We start from the raw sequence: 18,260 nt of genomic DNA, 5'->3' as shown, positions 1-18,260 counted from the left end.
GCGCGAGTTGATGCACTTTGGAAGAAGAAACAGGACAAGGCAATATGTAATGCACGGCAGGACACTAGGAAGCTCAGGGGAACAGATGGATCTTGGGGTTCTTGTTCACAGATCCCTAAAGGCGGTCATCTCACCATAGGAAGGAAGAGATTGCACTGGAGGGGGTACAGAGGGGATTTGCCTGGGTTGGAGCATCAAAGCTATAAGGAGAGACTGGACAGGCTTGGATTTTTTTTAAGTGCAGAGAAGGCTGAGGGGGGATATGATTGAGGTGTATAAGATTATGAGAGGTTTGGGCAGGGTAAATAGGAAACAGTTGCTCCCCTTCGTTAAGGAGTCAATCACAAGAGGGCATAGTTTTAGAGTGAGGGACATGAGATTCCGAGGGGATTTGATGCAAATACCTTTCATAAAGAGGGTAGTCAGTATCTGGAATGCACTGTCTGGGGAAGTAGTGGAGGCTGGAAACTTCACAATTTATAAAAAGCACTTGGGGGGCAGCAAGGTGGTGCAGTGGTTACACTGCGGCCTCATGGCACTGAGGTCCCAGCTTTGATCCAGGCCCTGTGTCACTGTCCGTGTTGAGTTTGCACATTCTCCCCGTCTTTGCGTGGGTTTCACCCCCACAACCCAAAGATGTGCAGGGTAGGTGAATTGGCCACGCTAAATTGCCTCTTAATTGGAAAAAATGAATTGGGAACTCTAAATTTAAAAGAAAAAGCACTTGGACGAGCACTAGTAAAACCGTAACACTCAAGGATATGGGACAAGTGCTGGTAAACAGGATTAGCACGAGATTATGCGTAGGTATTGTCGGTACAGACTCGATGGACCAAAGGGCCTTTTCTGCACTGTACGACTCTCAGGTCTGTATCACTGTATCACTCTAAGGTCTCTTTTCAATGTACTTTGAGTCTTGGGAATTCTGGTATGTTTTAAAAGAAAGCTAGGTAATTCTAATATACTGAATGCCGCTTTAGATTAACAAGGAAGAAACTAGATATAACCACAACAAATCAAACTAATAATTATACCACTATTAATTATTTTATTCCCCCATAAGATATTTAAAAATAGCTGTTTTACTGCTGCTGATATGATTTTTTTTTAAAAATGCTACCATATTTCAGCTTCTAAGTTACACACATCACCAGAATGATGAGGTATCATGCAAAGTGCTTAAAATTACTTCCCACAGTAAGATTTTACAAAGTTGCTGCTTCTTTTCTGGAAACCTTCAGTTTTTTCAATAAAATGAGAAATTAATTAGCATTTAAATTTTTTTTCAGTAAAAATACTTGAAATTCCATACTGTAAATATCACCCAATAAAAGGCCAAGAATGCTGGACTGAAGCAAGTCACTTTCTTTTCGCAGTGGCAGCTGTTGTAAGGTTGGTTGGTGTCTCACAAAGAGGTCTGGAAGCTTGTGTGGTTGAAAATAAACAATTTATTGGTAACCCATAATGATATATAATAGTAATAATAATAATCTTTATTGTCACAAGTAGGCTTACATTAACACTGCAATGAAGTTATTGTGAAAAGCCCTGAGTCGCTGTATTCTCACCATCCCTACTAAATACTTCCAGAACTTGAAGTTCATCAAGTTCTACTTTTTCATTAGCAGACTCCTCTTTTGTCTGTGCACTGAATGGTTTTCCATGAGCAGAGCCTAATTCCTCTGTGCTATCCTTCAAGGTCACATTTCTGTAATTTTACTTCTGCTCATCATCTCTTAGACATTTCTCAATGTTTTATGAGAACTGGTACTTTCTCTTGCAATTGTTCAACTTTTTCTTGACATTCTCGGTTTTTCATTTTCTTCTCAGTCATGTCATTTTTTTCCACAACTCAATGGTTTTCAGTATTTTTGAGGCATTTAATGCTTTTTCTTCTAGTTTCTTGAGCTTCAACAGGGGTTCACATTTTTCAATCTTAGTTCTGAGTTTCCCTCATTTTGGTTTCACTGTTGGTCAGATGTGCCACAGGCGAAGTCTTAACTTGCTTAGTTCTGTAATTTGTCTTCTCAGGCTTCATTATCTGCTTGCTGCTTGGAAAACTCCACAGATTTTCCTTTCAATGCCTCCTGTTTTTCATTCAGCTGATTTTTCAGCTCTCCAGTCTCTTTCTTATATACCTCTTGGCTTCATCCTGGAATATTGAACATTGCTGAGTCTTCTCTGTCAACTGGTTCTTCAATTTGTTCACAATTACGTTAAATTAATTTTGTTCTTAGTAGCATATGAAGGTACTTGTAGCATATGAAGGTACTTCAATAGGTTTCCCTTTTCTTTGCAAAGTTCAATTTCTTGAGTGTCGATGTCTTGAGTTTTTTTTAAAATTTAACAGCCTCCTCAAATTTCTTCTGCTGTTCTTCCATTCTGCTGTTCAAGACAGTCTTCATTTTAGGGCAGCACGGTGGCACAGTGGTTAGCATTGCTGCCTACGGTGCTGAGGACCTGGGTTCAAATCCCGGCCCTGGGTCACTGTCCGTGTGGAGTTTGCACATTCTTCCCATGTCTGCGTGGGTTTCACTTCCACAACCCAAAAGATGTGCAGGGTAGGCAGATTTGCCACACTAAATTGCCCCTTAATTGGAAAAAATAATTGGGTACTCTAAATTTATTTTTAAAAAGACAGTCTTCATTTCTTCCTGCTGCTGAAGGGTTTTGAACAACAATCAGCTATTCTTTAAACTGTTTATTTTCATGTTGACCACTTGCCAGCTCATGGTACACTTCAGTGTATTGCTTTGTCACTACTGATAGCTATAAAGCAGCATTTTCTGAAATAACATTCAATATTTTTTTAACTCATGTTTTTTTCCAGAGCCACGTATTTATTATTAAAAGAATCTTTTACAGAAGTGACTTCTTTGGGTAACTTTCCTACCTGCTGTTGTGCCTAGCTAGTTGAGTTCTTCCAACTCAGCTTTGATACAATATTTTCCTGTGGAATGGCTTCATTTCCTTTGGATTACCTCTGATGACTTCATTCACAGCCTCTGCTCAATCTGTACTGCCACCTGCTGCTGCAGTTTGAGTAATGCATTTTCAAAAACATTTCTATTCATAAGCCTTTCGGTTGCTTCTTAGCCTCATCTTCTTTCTGCACTAAACTCTTTGGCTTGCGCACTTCATTGTGCTGACATGACCTATCACCATTTTGAACTTTTCTTAGATATGACCTCCCGCCACCTGGGGTCTCCTGCCTCCTTCCCCCTACTTTCTTCCGTCTCCCTCGGCCTGGGGTCTTTTTGCTCCTTCGGTGCTTTAATGGGAAGTTCTAAACATTCTTTCAAGGTCTGCACTCCCCACTTGGAATTTGAAATATCTGTCAATGGCTTAATATCTCTCCAAACAAGGTTGAGGTTTCATCTCTACCTTTTCTTAGGATTACTTCATCCATAAATAGAGGAAACAAGTATAAAAACACATTAACATGTAACTTCTGATTTCTTGGTTAATCGTGATATACTCCTGTAATCTAAAACTTTTCTTCTCCAACATGCCGAATTGTGTGTCTCATTTGGCCCTTGCCTAAGCCTGAATTGGTCTTGTAGTTTTAATTTACTATCCTTCATTTTTTTTTCTTCTTCAAGATGGTTCCACCGCTGCCTTTTTTTCTCTCTCCTTGTTCATCCTGCTTGTGGGCATTTGGCGGGCTCCCTTTGTATTGATGAGCCTGTTTTCTTTTTAAACTCATGCTCTCTTTAGGAAAACTTTAAAATAAGAAGTCTGGGCCAGCTGGTTAATTTTTAAATCAGTGAAGATATATTGGTAAATTAAACTTTAGCTCAGCCTTCGGTTTTAAAACTCTCTTTTGCATCCATTCAAGCTCAGCCACCACATGTTCTGGCACCAACTTTCTTGCAGCTGCACTCTGAAATGCTGCTGTTCATCCTGATAATTGCCTATTTTAGAAGGTGATCTCAACTATTTTACTGTATTTTTCCTCATCGCTTTTGTGATCTGGCCTGGTCTCTTGACCCTGCATTCACTCACGTTCTTTTTATCTGCACTGTGGATTTTTCTGCTGCCTTTCAGCCTCTTTTCCTTTTTTGAATTTTGTTCAGTGTTTTGTGATCTGGCCGGGTCTCTTAACTCTCCCTTTGATCAGGTTTTATAGTGCACCTTCATGTACCCTGATGGAGTCCTTCGGCCTCCACATCTGCAATGGACAGGCGATCCCCAACAATCTCCTCAATTGAGGTGCACTTGACTCAGCTCAGGTATCAGCTTCTTTAGTTTTTCACACTTTTAGGATTTTGAGATCCATCATTCATTGCTACTGTATTGTAAGGTTGTTTGGTGTCTCAGTAAGAGGTCTGGAGGCTTGTATCGTTGAATATAAACCATTTAATGGTAACTCATACGTATAGAAACATCCAAGGTACAACATTGCTGGCTCCTGTCAGACTTTTGTACATAGTCTACTATCATTTGACTCTCCACATCATACTGAGCTGTATTGGTCTCCAGTCCCACATTAACCTTTATACCACAGCGGCTTTTCAAATCTGTTGCAGGATTCTCAAAACTAACTTCTGCGTATGCTTTTCTTTCTCATATTCCCAACATGAGCTTGGTAAACTTAGGACACAATTCCTCCATGAATATTTTCCTTAAAATAACTAAGTTACCTTGAGAACCGGCATCGCCATACCTACATGATTCAGTTTAATGTTAATGTTTGCCTTCATGACTACATTATAATCGGTTCAATTTGCCCATTGAGATTTTACTATTTTTTAAAGCTCCTTGAGCTGTTCAAACAGAAGATGATTTGGTAAGGTAAAGTGTCACAGTTGTGGGGACTTTCAAGCAGTTTTTGCCTCTTGTTGTTTTTAAAAATTAATTCATGGTTTGTGGGTGTCACTGGCTAGGCAGCCTTTATTGCCCATTCCTAATTGCCCTTGAGAAGGAGGTGGTGAGCCATCTTCTTGAACCGTTGCAGTTCATGTGGTGTAGGTACACCCACAGTGCTGTTAGGGAGGGAGTTACAGGATTCTGACCCAGTGAGAGTGAAGGGGTGGCAATATATTTCCAAGCCAAGATGTTGAGTGACTTGGAGGGGAACTTCCAGATGGTGGTGTTTGCATGTATTTTCTGCCCTATGATTCTTGTCCTTTTTAAGTGTTGTTGGAGCTGCACTCATCCAGGCAAGGGGAGAGTATTCCATCACACTCTTGGATTGTGCCTTGTTGATGGTGGATAGGATTTGGGAAGTCAGGAGGTGGGTTACTCACTGCAGGATTCTTAGCATCTGTCTTGTAGCCACAGTATGCATATGGCTGGTTCAATTCAATTTCTGGTCAATGGTAAGCCCCAGGATGTTGACAGCGGGGAGATTCAGCGATGGTAATGCCATTGAATGTCAAGGGGCGATGATTAGATTCTCTCTTATTGGAGATAGTCGTTGCCTGCAATTGGTTTGCCATGAATGTTACTTGTCATCTATCATCCCAAGCCCGCATATGGACATGGACTGTGATGTTGAGACTAAGTTAGTAAAATTTAACTCATACCTGGGATGTTTTGGGAGCAGTATCACTTGCCAGGATTCAGACTTTAATCAGTAGACATAGCACCAAATATCCATCATGTTAATAGTGGTAAACATTGACTACAATTTCCATTAGCTTTGCTTTGGAGAAGAATAGTTTTTATACTTTGAAACAAAATACACTGAAAATACATTCTATTAGCAGCATGTTTGTTGGAAAATAAATTTCTCTATGTATTAGTAAGACACCTAGTGGTCAAATAGTGCAGCATAATTTGAATATTGAATTGTACAATTCCAAGAAACTGTTCAGGAAATGGTGAGCGACAGAGAAAGGCCTATATTTTAATATTAAATATTACAAAGTTTCATTCTGCAAGCAATAACCTGAATATTCTGTTCCTGTTAGCAATATTCTGGGGTGGACGGTGGCTCAGTGGTTAGTCTTTGCAGGTTTCCTCCGGGTGCTCCGGTTTCTTCCCAAAGATGTGCATGTTCGGTGAATGGATTGGCCATGATAAATTGCCCCTTCGTGTCCAGGATGTGCAGTTTCGGTTACAGGGATAGGGGGGAGTGGACATGGATAAAGTGTAAATTCGAAGACTCTGTGGGCCGAATGGCCTCCTTCTGCACTATAGGGATTCTCTGATTCTATTATACAAAACATCAGTTCACAATTTAGTAACTGAAAAAGATAGGCGTATATTTAATAACACTTACAAATTTCATACTTTAAACTTGCACAGCTTGAATTTAAACAAAATAAGTAAGTCAGCAGCTGATTTTCTTTAACCGGTGACATTCTAAGTCATTATCTGTTTTAAAATAAGAACAGCAACCTTTCAACAGAATAGATTACAAAATGGTAATATTTTTTATTTGTTCTTGTGATGTGATCATCATTGGCAAAACCAGCATTTATTGTCTATCCCTAATTGACCTTATGAAGCTGGTGACGAGCCTGCCTTCGTGAACCCCAGCAGTCCATCTCATATTGGTGCATCCACAGTGCTGTTCGGGGGGAATGCTCAGGATATTGACCCAGTGCCAGTGAAGGAATGGAGATCCTGTTCCAAGTCAGGTAGGTGAGTGACTTAGAAGGGAACCTGCAGGCGGTGGTATTCTCAAGCCGTTGCTATCCTTACTCTTCTTTGTGGTGAATATTCTGGGCTTGGAAGGAGTCTTGGTGAGTTGCTGCACTGCATCTTATCGATGGTACACAACGGCTGCCACTGTGCATTGTTGGTGGAGGGAGTGGGTGTTTAAGGTGGTGGTAGGGCTGCCAATCAAGTGCGCTTGCTATTTTCTAGATGGTGTTAAGCTATTGATTACTGTTAAAGCTGCATTCATGCAGGCAAGTGGAGAGTATTTCATCACACTCCTGTCTTGTGTCTTGTAGATGGTGGGACAGGAGTTTTGGAGTCAGGAGGTGAGTTACTTGCCACAGAATTCCTCGCATCTTACCTGCTCTTGTAGCCACAGTATTTATATGTTGTCCAGTTAATATAATTCGAATCAATCACAATCAAAGACCAACCAACTTGTAATTTCCTATTAATTTTGGCACCATTTTACATGTTCCATAGTTAGAAAATGATAAATTGCATTTAAAAGTGTGATTAATTACCGGTTGCAAAATGCATTGCTGTTACAGAAAAGTAAAATTACCTCATTATGAAAAGTCCGAAGCAACCTCTAACAATGTTGAAAACACTTTTCTAGTGATGCTTTTTTATTGCAAATCTGGAATAAATGTAGATTTGTGGAGCTGAGAAACACAGCTCAATGTCACAGCTCATTTACCAGGCTCTATCTGCAGAGCTTACATCCAGTTACTTTTTGTAAGTATTATGAATACCTCAGCTACATAACCTTCCTTTTATAGAAATTATGTAATTTTTCCGGTTGCACAATAATATTATTGTGCTTTTCCCAATAAAGTCTTCAAGCATTATTGAGGCCATTGCATTCTGAGCTTGTCTGTTGGATTAATTTAAAATAAGTATTTTCTAACTGTAATTAATTGGTTTGGCTCCATTATGGAAAAAGGTTGTAACAACACAACCCTGTCTGGCCTGTCCCCTGGAGTGGGCAATGGCAGTTTTGTAAGGTAAGTGGCTTATTGTCGTGGTAACTGAATCGAAATCCCTCAGACGATGTCAATCAACTTCAAATCATAGGTCGTTTCATTACAAATGGTCTTTGATCAGTTTGGCAGTAAACTCACTCCAGGATTACTCTGAAAATAACACTGGTTTTTATGTTGGCTTTGTCAATGGCAATTTACAATGAAACCTCCAGGGGATCTCACTAACATGCACCTGAACAACATAACCAGGGTAGACAAGTGGTAATCAGTATAAACAATTGGGACCTGAGGGAAACATATGCTATTGTCCTTCTTTAAGTCCTTCTTTATCTTACAGATTTTCTGAAAATTTTAATTTGAAGCCAACAAACGATAATTTTGACACATTAAATCTGACAGGCCAAATTTTGCTATCATTCTAAACGGCAGCTTCATTTGAAGGGGAGATACGTGGTTAAAAGTAGAAATCCAAAAGTTGCTGTCTGAAACTGCAGCAGTCCGCTGTTAGCTTCATGAAAACAATACATCATTGACTGTCTCACCATTAAAATGCATTGAGTGGTGTGAATGTGTAGTATTAGGGTCATAAAGGTTAATCTGGGGGACTGTGTAAATAGCACCTCCCATAATGATGATGTGAGATACACATGACTAACGTTTGTAGCTTCAACAGAGTAATAACTGGTCATGAATATCTGTGTATACTTCAGTTATATCCAATAAACCAGTTATTGTTCAGATATAACAATGTCTCAGCAATCATTCCTCAGCTAGTCCAACCAATATGCAACATGGCGGCAGCTACGAAGGACCGCCAAAACCTTGAAAAATCAGTTTTTAAAAAATGCAACTCTGACCTGGAAAGTGGTGCAATATAGCAGAACTCGGTAAGGATACAGTTGAAGAAATCCAAGCAACAAAAGATTGTGGAACTAGTGAGCAAAGTTTAAAAAGTGCAAAAGGAACTTAATTTTAATGGTGCACTAAATAGTCAGCACTGGAAAAATCACATTCCTTGCCAGCATGTGTTTCAATAAAACTTGCAGGCCAGGTACAAGGTCAGTGCTGTTACATAGGGTGACCATGAGGCAGCAGAAACAAAAACGAAAGTAGCTGCAAATACTCAACGCTCCAGGGGAAAAGAGTGAAGAGCCTATAGCAATGATGGCAAAGATTGACTTTTTAAAGGCTTTGCAGAGTTTGAGGAATAAATATTTATGACAGCTTCAGCAACCGGAAGCCTACTTTTCCTGGATCAGAGGTTTCTTCAGGAACCACCGTGTGCTGTGATGCAACGCTGAATGATTTGAACAATTGATGTTCTGACTCTTCTTGCCTCCACTCTATCTATGGAGCAGCTTTGGAGTTCTTCAACCGTGTCTTACCCAGTTTTGCACTTTTCCAGATAAGATTTTCAATCTTCTATTACTTGAAGGAAAATTTTAAACTTCAGGCAAATGACCAATAAACTTAGAAAAGTCATGGATTCTAAATATATGTTACCTGTAAGAATGAAATTAAACTCAAAAATTTGCATTTTTGAAAAAGTTTCCAAATTGTGTCAGGACTCGGTAGTAAGTCTGAAGTTAAGCAAACCAATACATTACTTTACTTCATAGGAGCAGTATCAGGTGATGTGATAAAATCTCTACAGTGCAGAGAGGGGCCATTTGGCCTATCGTGTCTGCACTGACCCTCTTAAAGAGCAGCCTACCGAGATCCACTTCTCCGCCCTATCCCCGTAACCCCACCTAACCAGCACATCTTAGGACACTAAGAGACAATTTAGCATGGCCAATTCACCAAACCTGCATGTCTTTGGACTGTGGGAGCACCCAGAGGAAACCCACGCAGACACGGGGAGAAAGTGCAAACTTCACACAGTCACCCGAGGCAGGAATTGAACTCGGGTCCTTGGCGCTGTGAGGAAGCAGTGCTAACCACTGTGCCACCCTGTTCTTGTAAGATAGGGCACCAATGAACCTCTGATAAATTTGAAGAAGCTTTACCAGCCTATCAGAACTATTTCAACTTAAGGAGCCATTCAAGAAAGGACCAAATTCAACAAAAGGATCCAAAAACCACGTGAACCAATGGATAGCTTTATTAATGACCTTTACAAGTTGGCTGAAGGATGCGAGTATAGAAATTAAAAACAGAATTAATACGACACTGCACTGCAGCCGGTGTAATTGGTGACTGCTTGTCAGACCTACTGCAATCTGAGGAAAACCTACCTTCAGAAAGAAACAATACAACAGGTGAGACTAGTAGAGATGGCTCTGGAAACCTCCTGTAACCAGACAGTTCCTTAAGAAATGGTGAAGAACCATCAGAAAAGAAGGTACAATTTGGAGGGAAAGTACAAGACACCATCAAACCCTGCCAGCGCTGTGGTGACAGACCCACAGGTACGAAGAGTGTCGTGCAAACACTTTACAATGCCTTCTCTGCAACGGAATTGGCCATTTCGGGAAGATGTGCCACATCTCTTCTGCACTGTATGGATTCTATGATTCCAACTTTACAGGTCAAGAAAAAGTCGTTACATCGGAGGTTATTAATGAAGTTGAAGAATTCCAATCAGATGATGAACAAAAGCATTTCCTGGGTGTGATCAATGACCTCAATTAATCATTCCGGAATGCAGATACATGTGTCAAAGGACATATCACCAACTTTAAACTGAATACTGGAACCAGTGTAATGGTTTGATCAGACAAAGAATCGTGGTAACTAACGTAATGTTGCAGCCAACAGAAAGCGAGCTATATGGTCCAGGAGGAATCAAACTTCTAGTTAAGGGAGATTAACAGGCAATAATCCAGTAGAAAGGAAAGCTGATATTGGAAACATGTGGGTGGGATTCTTTGTTTCTGAGACTAAGTGTTGACGTCAATGCAGAACTCGTGGACCTTCAAGACAGACAAATAGGTGCCGAACCTGGACCTATTCTGCTGTTAAGGGGCTACCACCAGCGCCACGTGGTACACAATTGATTCCAATCCGAAACGTTGCTGGTTTAGCACACTGGGCTAAATCACTGACTTTGAAAGCAGACCAAGACAGGCCAGCAACACGGTTCAATTCCCGTACCAGCCTCCCCGAACAGGTGCCGGAATGTGGCTACTAGGGGCTTTTCACAGTAACTTCATTGAAGCCTACTCGTGACAATAAGCGATTTCATTTTCATTTCATTTCAAATTCGCCGGTTTTGCGATTGGCACTCAGGAAGCTGACAAGCTGCAGCCGCATGTACCCACTGCACTCCCCACACACACCATCCCCACCAACAATGTGGCAACGAGGAGAGCAGCCCCGAGGTTTACCAATGCCGAGCTGCAGACCCGCTTGGGAGGCGGCGTTGGAGGAGCGGCGGATGACCTTGTACCCCGGGCCTGAAAGGAGGCTGCCAGCTGCCGCCATTCACTATGACTGGGCACAGGTGGCAGAGGCCGTGAGCGCCATGGGCAACACCGTCCGGACAGTCCAGCAGAGCCGGAAAAAAACTGCTCAGCCTCCTCATGCCCCTGGCATTAACCCTCGTCCCACACACCCGTAACCCTACCCCCCCCCCCCCCCCCCCCCCCCCCAAACCAGGATGGCTGAACCCCCTCCCTGCACCACATGCTGGCCATCCACACCGGCCACCATGGCCGGTGTCCTGGCCACTGAGGCCACCAGCTACCCACCCCCTGGGCTGCAGGTGTCAGACTGTCTAACACTGTCATTTTCTGCACCACTCCGCCTCCCCCCCCCCCCCACCCCCAGGAGAAGGCCACGCATAACTGCCAGGAATGGGAGGAGACTGGAGGGGGACCACCGGACCTGCGGCCCCTCACCATGCCTGAGCATAGGGCCTTTGGGCCTGGCTAGTGGCCCGGAGGAACAGGTGGTCACCAAAGTGGAGCTCAGTCGCGGGCGAGGAAGTGAGAACCACTTAGTTGTGGTTCCCTGTGACACATGTGCCAAACCCCAACACCATCCTCACTCCCACACCACCCTCACCCCCACACCCCAACACCACCTTCACCCCCACATCACCACCCCCCCCAGCCACCTTCCCCCAGTCTAATCATGCCTCTTGTCTTGTGTCTTATAGGACCTTCTGGTGATTCGGCATCTGCACCCCCCACGCCCAACCAGTGCCACAGCCGGAGCCCCACCTTGAGCCGAGCACTGACAAGAAGAGCAGCTCAGACATCAGCCCTCTGCCCGAGAGAGAGAGACCCCGGAGCTAGGGTTGGAGGATGACAGTGATTTTGTGTCTCACCTGTCTCCAAACCCTCCACCATGCCAGAGCCACTCACCTGGGTTGGGCATGTCAGTGAAGACGCTCCTGGGACATTATCTGGTGCAAATCACACAGTTGATCCGATACAGCAGGTGGAAGTAGGAGCACTCAAGGGGGCGGAGGGTCAGCGGGCAGGCCAATCCCAGGGTCTAGCTGCCGTCCTGATGGATCTCGAGTTTCTGAATCAAACAGTCCCATCCATAGTGGAGATGCAGTCGCAGAGCCAGAGACTGCATGAGGGGTTGTCCGTGAGCATCCATTATCTGCAGATGCAGTTGGAGGAGTCCAACCATGTGCAGCAGCAGGGGGTGGTGCTGACAAAGTGTGCCACCCAGGCCAACACCACATGTCCGTGGTGAAGGCATTGGGAGCGACGATTTTGGCTATGGATCAGTATGACCAAGGCCTGGGGCATTCTGTGCAGCCGCTGGCTGAGGCCCAGGACAGGGTTGCTGCCTCACAGGCGACCATGTTCCCGAGCAACCTGGAAACCACAACAGTGCTCCTGAGCGTGGCCGAGACACAGCAGGTCATGGCTGGGAAAGTCGGTGGCATTACCCAGGCGCTAACCAACATGACGCAGACACAGAGGGAGGTGGCCCAGTCCATGCGGAAGATGGCATAGTCACTGGTTGATGTGACACAAACCCAGAAGGTGGTGGCACAGTCGCAGCGTAATGTGGCGCAGTCCCAGACAGATGGTCCGCTCTCTGTGCTCCATGGCCATGAGCGGCAGACCCTGGTCGAGACCAGAGAGTGGCCTCGAGGGTTGGCAATGCCAAGTTGCCGGGGAGCCTCGGGATAGCTCCCTTCGCACCCCCATCCCATAGAATAGCCCGGGGGCCATTGAGCATCCCGAGGGAGGAGGAGGTCATGCGGCCCATGCAGGTCACTTCTGCAGGGGAGGTTCCAGAACATCGCAGCACCTTGGACTTCCACCCCCCCGGGGTCTGGTGGGCAGAACGAGGTGGCAGCCCCAGAAGGCGCTCGCCAACGGTCCCAGGGCGAGAATCACAGCAGGCTGCTTCCACTTCTGCTGGAGCATCTGGGAATCTACCTAGACATAGCGTGAGGGCCTGTAAGGCCAGAAAGTTAGACACAAGTTAAATTTGCACCAGTGCAGGGCAAGCTTAGGTATAGGGGCTAGGGCACAAATTTGCATATATTAATTCACATTAAACATCTGTTACCACTGTTGCAACCTACCTTGGTGCTCTGTCTGATGGGTGTGAAGGGGTGAGCTAGTCAGGGCTAGCCGGGGGTGGGGAGGGTAATCGGCAGACTCTGTGGGTGGCCTGGGTTCCATACACCCCTACCCCGACTGTCTCCACCATCGCCGCCCCATGTATCCGTTGTGACCATGTGATGGAATGGCCAGCTCGCATGCAGGAATCACCCAGGTGGAAGGTGCTACCATGGGCAGGAATCAGATGTCGTCATACTATGCGGAGCACCACAGCTCATCGTGGAGCGTGTTGTCATCACCCTCCATCCCATGGACCAGACCCAGTGTTACTGCCAACTCGGGCCCCCACCCGTAATGCAACAGGTATGTATCACGGAGGGAGTTGCAGCCGGGGAGTGGCCGGGGCAGGGGGGGGGTGTTAGTGAGGGAGTGTGGGTTTGGAATGAAGTGGTCGTGCCCCTGGCCAGTTCCCCTTCTCCACACCCCCCTAGTCAGTGAACCTGGCAGCGATTAGAGCATCCCATGTGCGCTGGCTCTGGCACAAACGTCGTGCAGCCTCCCATGCCTGCCTGGGCTCCATGTCCTTCCCACCATCCTCCGCATCCTCCTCATTGGAGGAGGTCTGCCGTTCCTCCTCCTCAACATGTCTGCTGTGCGATGTTGTGGAGGATGCAGCAGGCCGCTACAATGGGGGCGATCCTCTCAGCATCATACTGGAGATCCCTCCAGAGTGGCCCATGTAATGTTCTCTGTACGCACGGATGGCAAGGTCTTTGTAGTTGAAGTCATCAGAGAACATACCGCTCTGTAAATGAACAAAACTGATTATTAATTAATTAAAACACTCAAGGTTTCAATGATGTAAGATTACAGTTGGATACCACGGCTAAATGCAAACAAATATGATTAGCTGTTATTATTTACTGTTGACTCAGGAGCTGCTCAATCTGTGACTGCAGTCTGTGCTTGCTGTCCAGATTGTCCCTCTGTGTCTCTGTGCTGTCCAGAAGAATACATCCTGTCTCCTATGTGGATGTCTTCCAGTGACCTACTCCTGTCGCCACGCCATCTGTGGTCGGATGCTAGAATGCATCCCATGTGGCCTGTTTTCCAGTGACCTATTCCTGTCACCATGCCACCTGTGGTCAGATGCTGGAATACTAATCTATACATACAGGCGCTAATGTTTTCATATAGTTTGTTTATTATATACATAGATAATAGTTCACGTATCATCACAGTCCAGGCACCTGAACCACATCTCCAGGAGGCCAAAGCACCACTCGATTATGCTCCTGGTCGCTGCATGGGCTTTGTTGTATCGAGTCTCCGAGTCAGTCTGTGGTCTCCGGATAGGATCATCAGCCGTGACCGCAGTGGATAACCCCTGACACCCAGGCTGTGGGGGGGGGGGGGGGGGTTTGTCTCGAACATGTCAGGAATCATCGAGTGTGCCAGGATGAAGGAGTCGTACACACTGCCCGGGTATCGGGCACAGACACGTGTGATGCGCATCTGATGGTCACATATCAGCTGCATATTCATCGAGTGGAACCACTTTTGGCTTGTGTATAGCAGCAGGTCCCGGTAGGGAACATGCATCCTGTCGCTCACACCCTTGATCCGGGGCATCCCGTTGATGGCAGCGAACCCTGTTGCACGGGCATCCTGGTGGGCTCGGTCCACATTGAAATGGATGTATGGATGACGTGGATGCACCTGCGCACCGAGGTCTGAGAGATCCCGGACAGGTCCCCACTTGGCGCCCATCATGTAAAAGTTCAGGGCAATCGTCACCTGAACGGTCACCAGGAGTGGGATTCCTCCCCCATACCCATGTGGTGCCAGGAGCTCTATCATCTAGCAGATATATCGCACTGTCTCTCTGCTCAGATGGAGTCTTCGATGGCATGCCAGCTCCGGCAGGTCCATGAGTGACAGGCGGTGCCGCTGTATGTGAAAACATTCACAAATAGACCTTTGAGTGAGTAAAGAAGCAATTTATTAATTTTCAGAGCTCTGGGAGAAAAGGCCTTTGACCCCCACGGTTGTGCAGCACCTTTTCTTGCCTGAGCTAAGGTCGCACTGGGTTAATATACAGATGGAAAGCGGAATTAGTTTGCATTTGCATTTACATATACCCAATCAATTCTGTTTGCGTCACAATTCATAACATGCATCTTCAGTGCCATAAATGGTTACAAGTTAGCTCCTATAGCCTCTAATTGGCAGTTTGCCTTCCCCAATCAATTCATTATATAGATAACCATTACATAAAGTCATGGGGTCAATAGTCCAGCCACGTTGAAACATGTCCTTCCTCATTCCTTGCTAGTTCCTTAATTTGGGGCCCCTTTGTCAGTTACAAATAGCTAAAAATACAAACATTGGGCAAAGGTTGCCAACGGCTCATTGTCTCACCGGATGCATCTGGTTGTGGATCACTTGGTTTGCACAAAGCTTTACTACTTCAGCAGAAGACACTGATAATAACATAGGGTCAAGAACATTGACAGAGTCCATTTTATATCAGGCGGTTTCCATTTTGTATCTTCTGTACGCCGTTCGGAATTCTACCTCTTCACCGGTACACACAAGGCCTCATGTGGCTACTCCTTGGCACCTCCTCCTCCTTGGCCTGTTGGACAGCAACCTCTGCAACCTGGGTGGCTGCCACCTGTCTCTCTGCTGTCCGCTCCACTGCTGCAGCTTCTTCCTCCTCGAGCAGCGGTCGCTCGTACAGCCATAGGGCATCACTGAGGGCTGCGGCGACCAGCAGGAAGGCCACCATTGCTGGCTGAATTCCAATATCCATTGTCTGCAGGGGGTGAAAGGCTGACATGTTAGCATGTTGCGTACCTCCATGCCCAACCATATTCACCGGGCCACATCAGGGAGGTCCCGGAGAATACCGGGTTGGGTCTGCTAATGATATGCAAATAGTGTTTACTGTACGTGCGTTCCGGAAAGCATTGGCACTGCTGGAGTGGTGACGGACAATCGTGATTTGGCGTCACATCGGCGCCTACTGCAATTTTGGCATAGGAACCTATTCTCCGCCCAATCGCCTTTCCCGGTTTCGGCGTCGGCCAGCAGAGAATCCCGCCCTGTATGTCCTACAGAATCAAGAATTCCTTTTCTGAGTTGAAAAGCCTGCACAGAACTCCAATCCTGTAGAAAACGTGGATGAAGACAATCAGCAACATTCAAGGATGACTTTGAAATTAATCCCTGAACGTATCCAACAGCAATGAAGATCCGGATTGGGATTCAGCGCCAATTTTTTGACACACTTCACAGAACTGTTCGGACATTACTATAACACTGGCATCTATCTGTAATATGCAAAATTATCCAGGTACGTCCTTTCCACAAAAAGGACAAATCTAACCCGACGAATTACCAACCCATCAGTCTAATCTTGATAATCAGAAAAGTGGTGGAAGGGGTCGTCAACGGTGATATCAAGCAACACTTACTCAGCAATAACCTGCTCACGAATGCTCAGTTTGGGTTCCATCAGGGACACTCAGCTCCTGACTTCACTGCAGCCTTGGTCCAAACATGAACGTAAGAGCTGAACTCAAGAGGGAAGAGTGAATACCCTTGACAGGAAGGCAGCATTTGACAAGTCTGGCACAAAGGAACTCAAGCAAAATTGGAGTCATTGGGAATCAGGTGAAATGCTCCATTGGCTGGAGTCATACCTAATATGATATTTTTAAAGAATAAGCTTCCAGACCACAAAGGTACAAAAAAGCAAGAGCTTTAATAGAAAAGTGTTTACTCAACAGGCTGTAAAGATAGACAGACTGTTAGCCCACCCAAACTGCCGATGACATCATCAATACATCACGTGACCAAACTCTTAAAGTGGCCTTGGTTCAGCTGGGAATAAACATGAATACACAACACTTTCCTCCCCCTTTACCCTAAAGATTGTTGCAATGAAACACAATATAACATTAACAATCAAAATTTATGATATGAAGAATTAACAAACGCCAGTCAATAAGTTAAGACATCTCAGAGGACGTTGATTGTTGTATGGTTATCGGTGAACCTCAGACGTCTTCTTTTTCGTGTTGACTGTAACGTCTGATAATTTTGGTTTAGTTTGGACTTTGTTCATAGTCGTCTCAACTGGTGTCAAGGTAGTGTTCAGAGCTTGACTCAGTGTTGAAATGTCTTCAGCTGGGGTATTGTCTTCCCCAGTTGTTTCAGGTATTGTCAGGTTCTCAGGTATGTACAGGTCTTCACTTGGCACAGTTTGTTGCAAACACTTAGTTAGCTCTGTCTCTGCCAAACTAGTTCTAGTTGTTAAAAGTGGATCAGCATGTCTTCTCCACATTACATCATCCTGGGTTTGAACAGTGCAGGAGACCAATATTGTCTGAGCTAAGGCGGTAAGTATCCATTTCTCATTGGTGGTATAGCTCCTTGCCAATATGTCCTGACCTTTCTGAAAAATACATTTAGCCCTGTTCTCACGTTGCCAGGCCTGATTTAACTGCTTCAGAGGTTACTTCTTTAGTTCTTGCCCCAGGCTGTCGATCTGTGTTTCAGCTGTCAACCACTTTCTCTCCAGGCTCATAGCAAGGTGAATTTACCTGAATCTTGCGGCGCAGCCTCTGCAGTGTTTTCTCCAGATTATGGTGTGCCTCCGTCAGACCCTGACTCTGTCCCCTCGAGGTTTCATTCTCATTGCATTCACCTTCACGTTTTAAGTCTTGTTTCTGGAATACAACTTCTGAACTATCCAGTTGAAGCCGTTGCGCCTGAGGATTTCCAAAAGAGCTCTCACTCTTTAAGAACATATCAATTTTAGCCTTTCGGGTTGGTTAGTTAAGCAAGGTCAGGTTAGGGCCATTCTTCTTGCTGTTGGTATGTTCATTGGACTTCAGATGCTGCTGTACAGAGTGAAATACGAAAGGAATATTGGTGTTGCAGACTGCACTCTGAGCAGCTCCAGCTCTCTTCATTTGGTCATCTGGAGTAACTCTCATCCAAACATCCTTCATGAGTTCCTGTGTTGGTTTCTTTTGCTCCTGTTGCTAGTGTTGTTTACAATCAGCAATCTTTTTATTCTGTTAAACATTGATGCATGAAGGAAGTCAGCAGCTCTTTTTCCGAACTGAATGTTCTTTCCTTTCTTTTTAATAAATTGAGAGTACACAATTAATGT

General features: G+C 44.9%; 1 protein-coding gene across 9 annotated transcripts in view; it reads left to right on the top strand.

Moving 5' to 3' along the window:
• znf536 (zinc finger protein 536) overlaps positions 1-18,260 on the top strand; it is a 666,926-nt gene that overhangs the window by 588,351 nt on the left and 60,315 nt on the right. For 8 of the 9 annotated variants that reach the window (XM_038806596.1, XM_038806604.1, XM_038806598.1 and 5 more), the window contains one exon: positions 6,906-6,935. The exons of the other annotated variant lie outside the window; for it this stretch is intronic. In XM_038806596.1, the coding sequence (XP_038662524.1) occupies positions 6,906-6,935 (30 nt within the window). The remainder of the gene's footprint in view (positions 1-6,905; positions 6,936-18,260) is intronic. 9 annotated transcript variants of the gene reach the window in all.

This window comes from Scyliorhinus canicula, chromosome 9 (genome assembly GCF_902713615.1).
Source record: "Scyliorhinus canicula chromosome 9, sScyCan1.1, whole genome shotgun sequence".
In the NCBI taxonomy this organism is placed as follows: Eukaryota; Metazoa; Chordata; class Chondrichthyes; order Carcharhiniformes; family Scyliorhinidae; genus Scyliorhinus; species Scyliorhinus canicula.
This window is presented reverse-complemented; position numbering and strand designations above follow the sequence as displayed.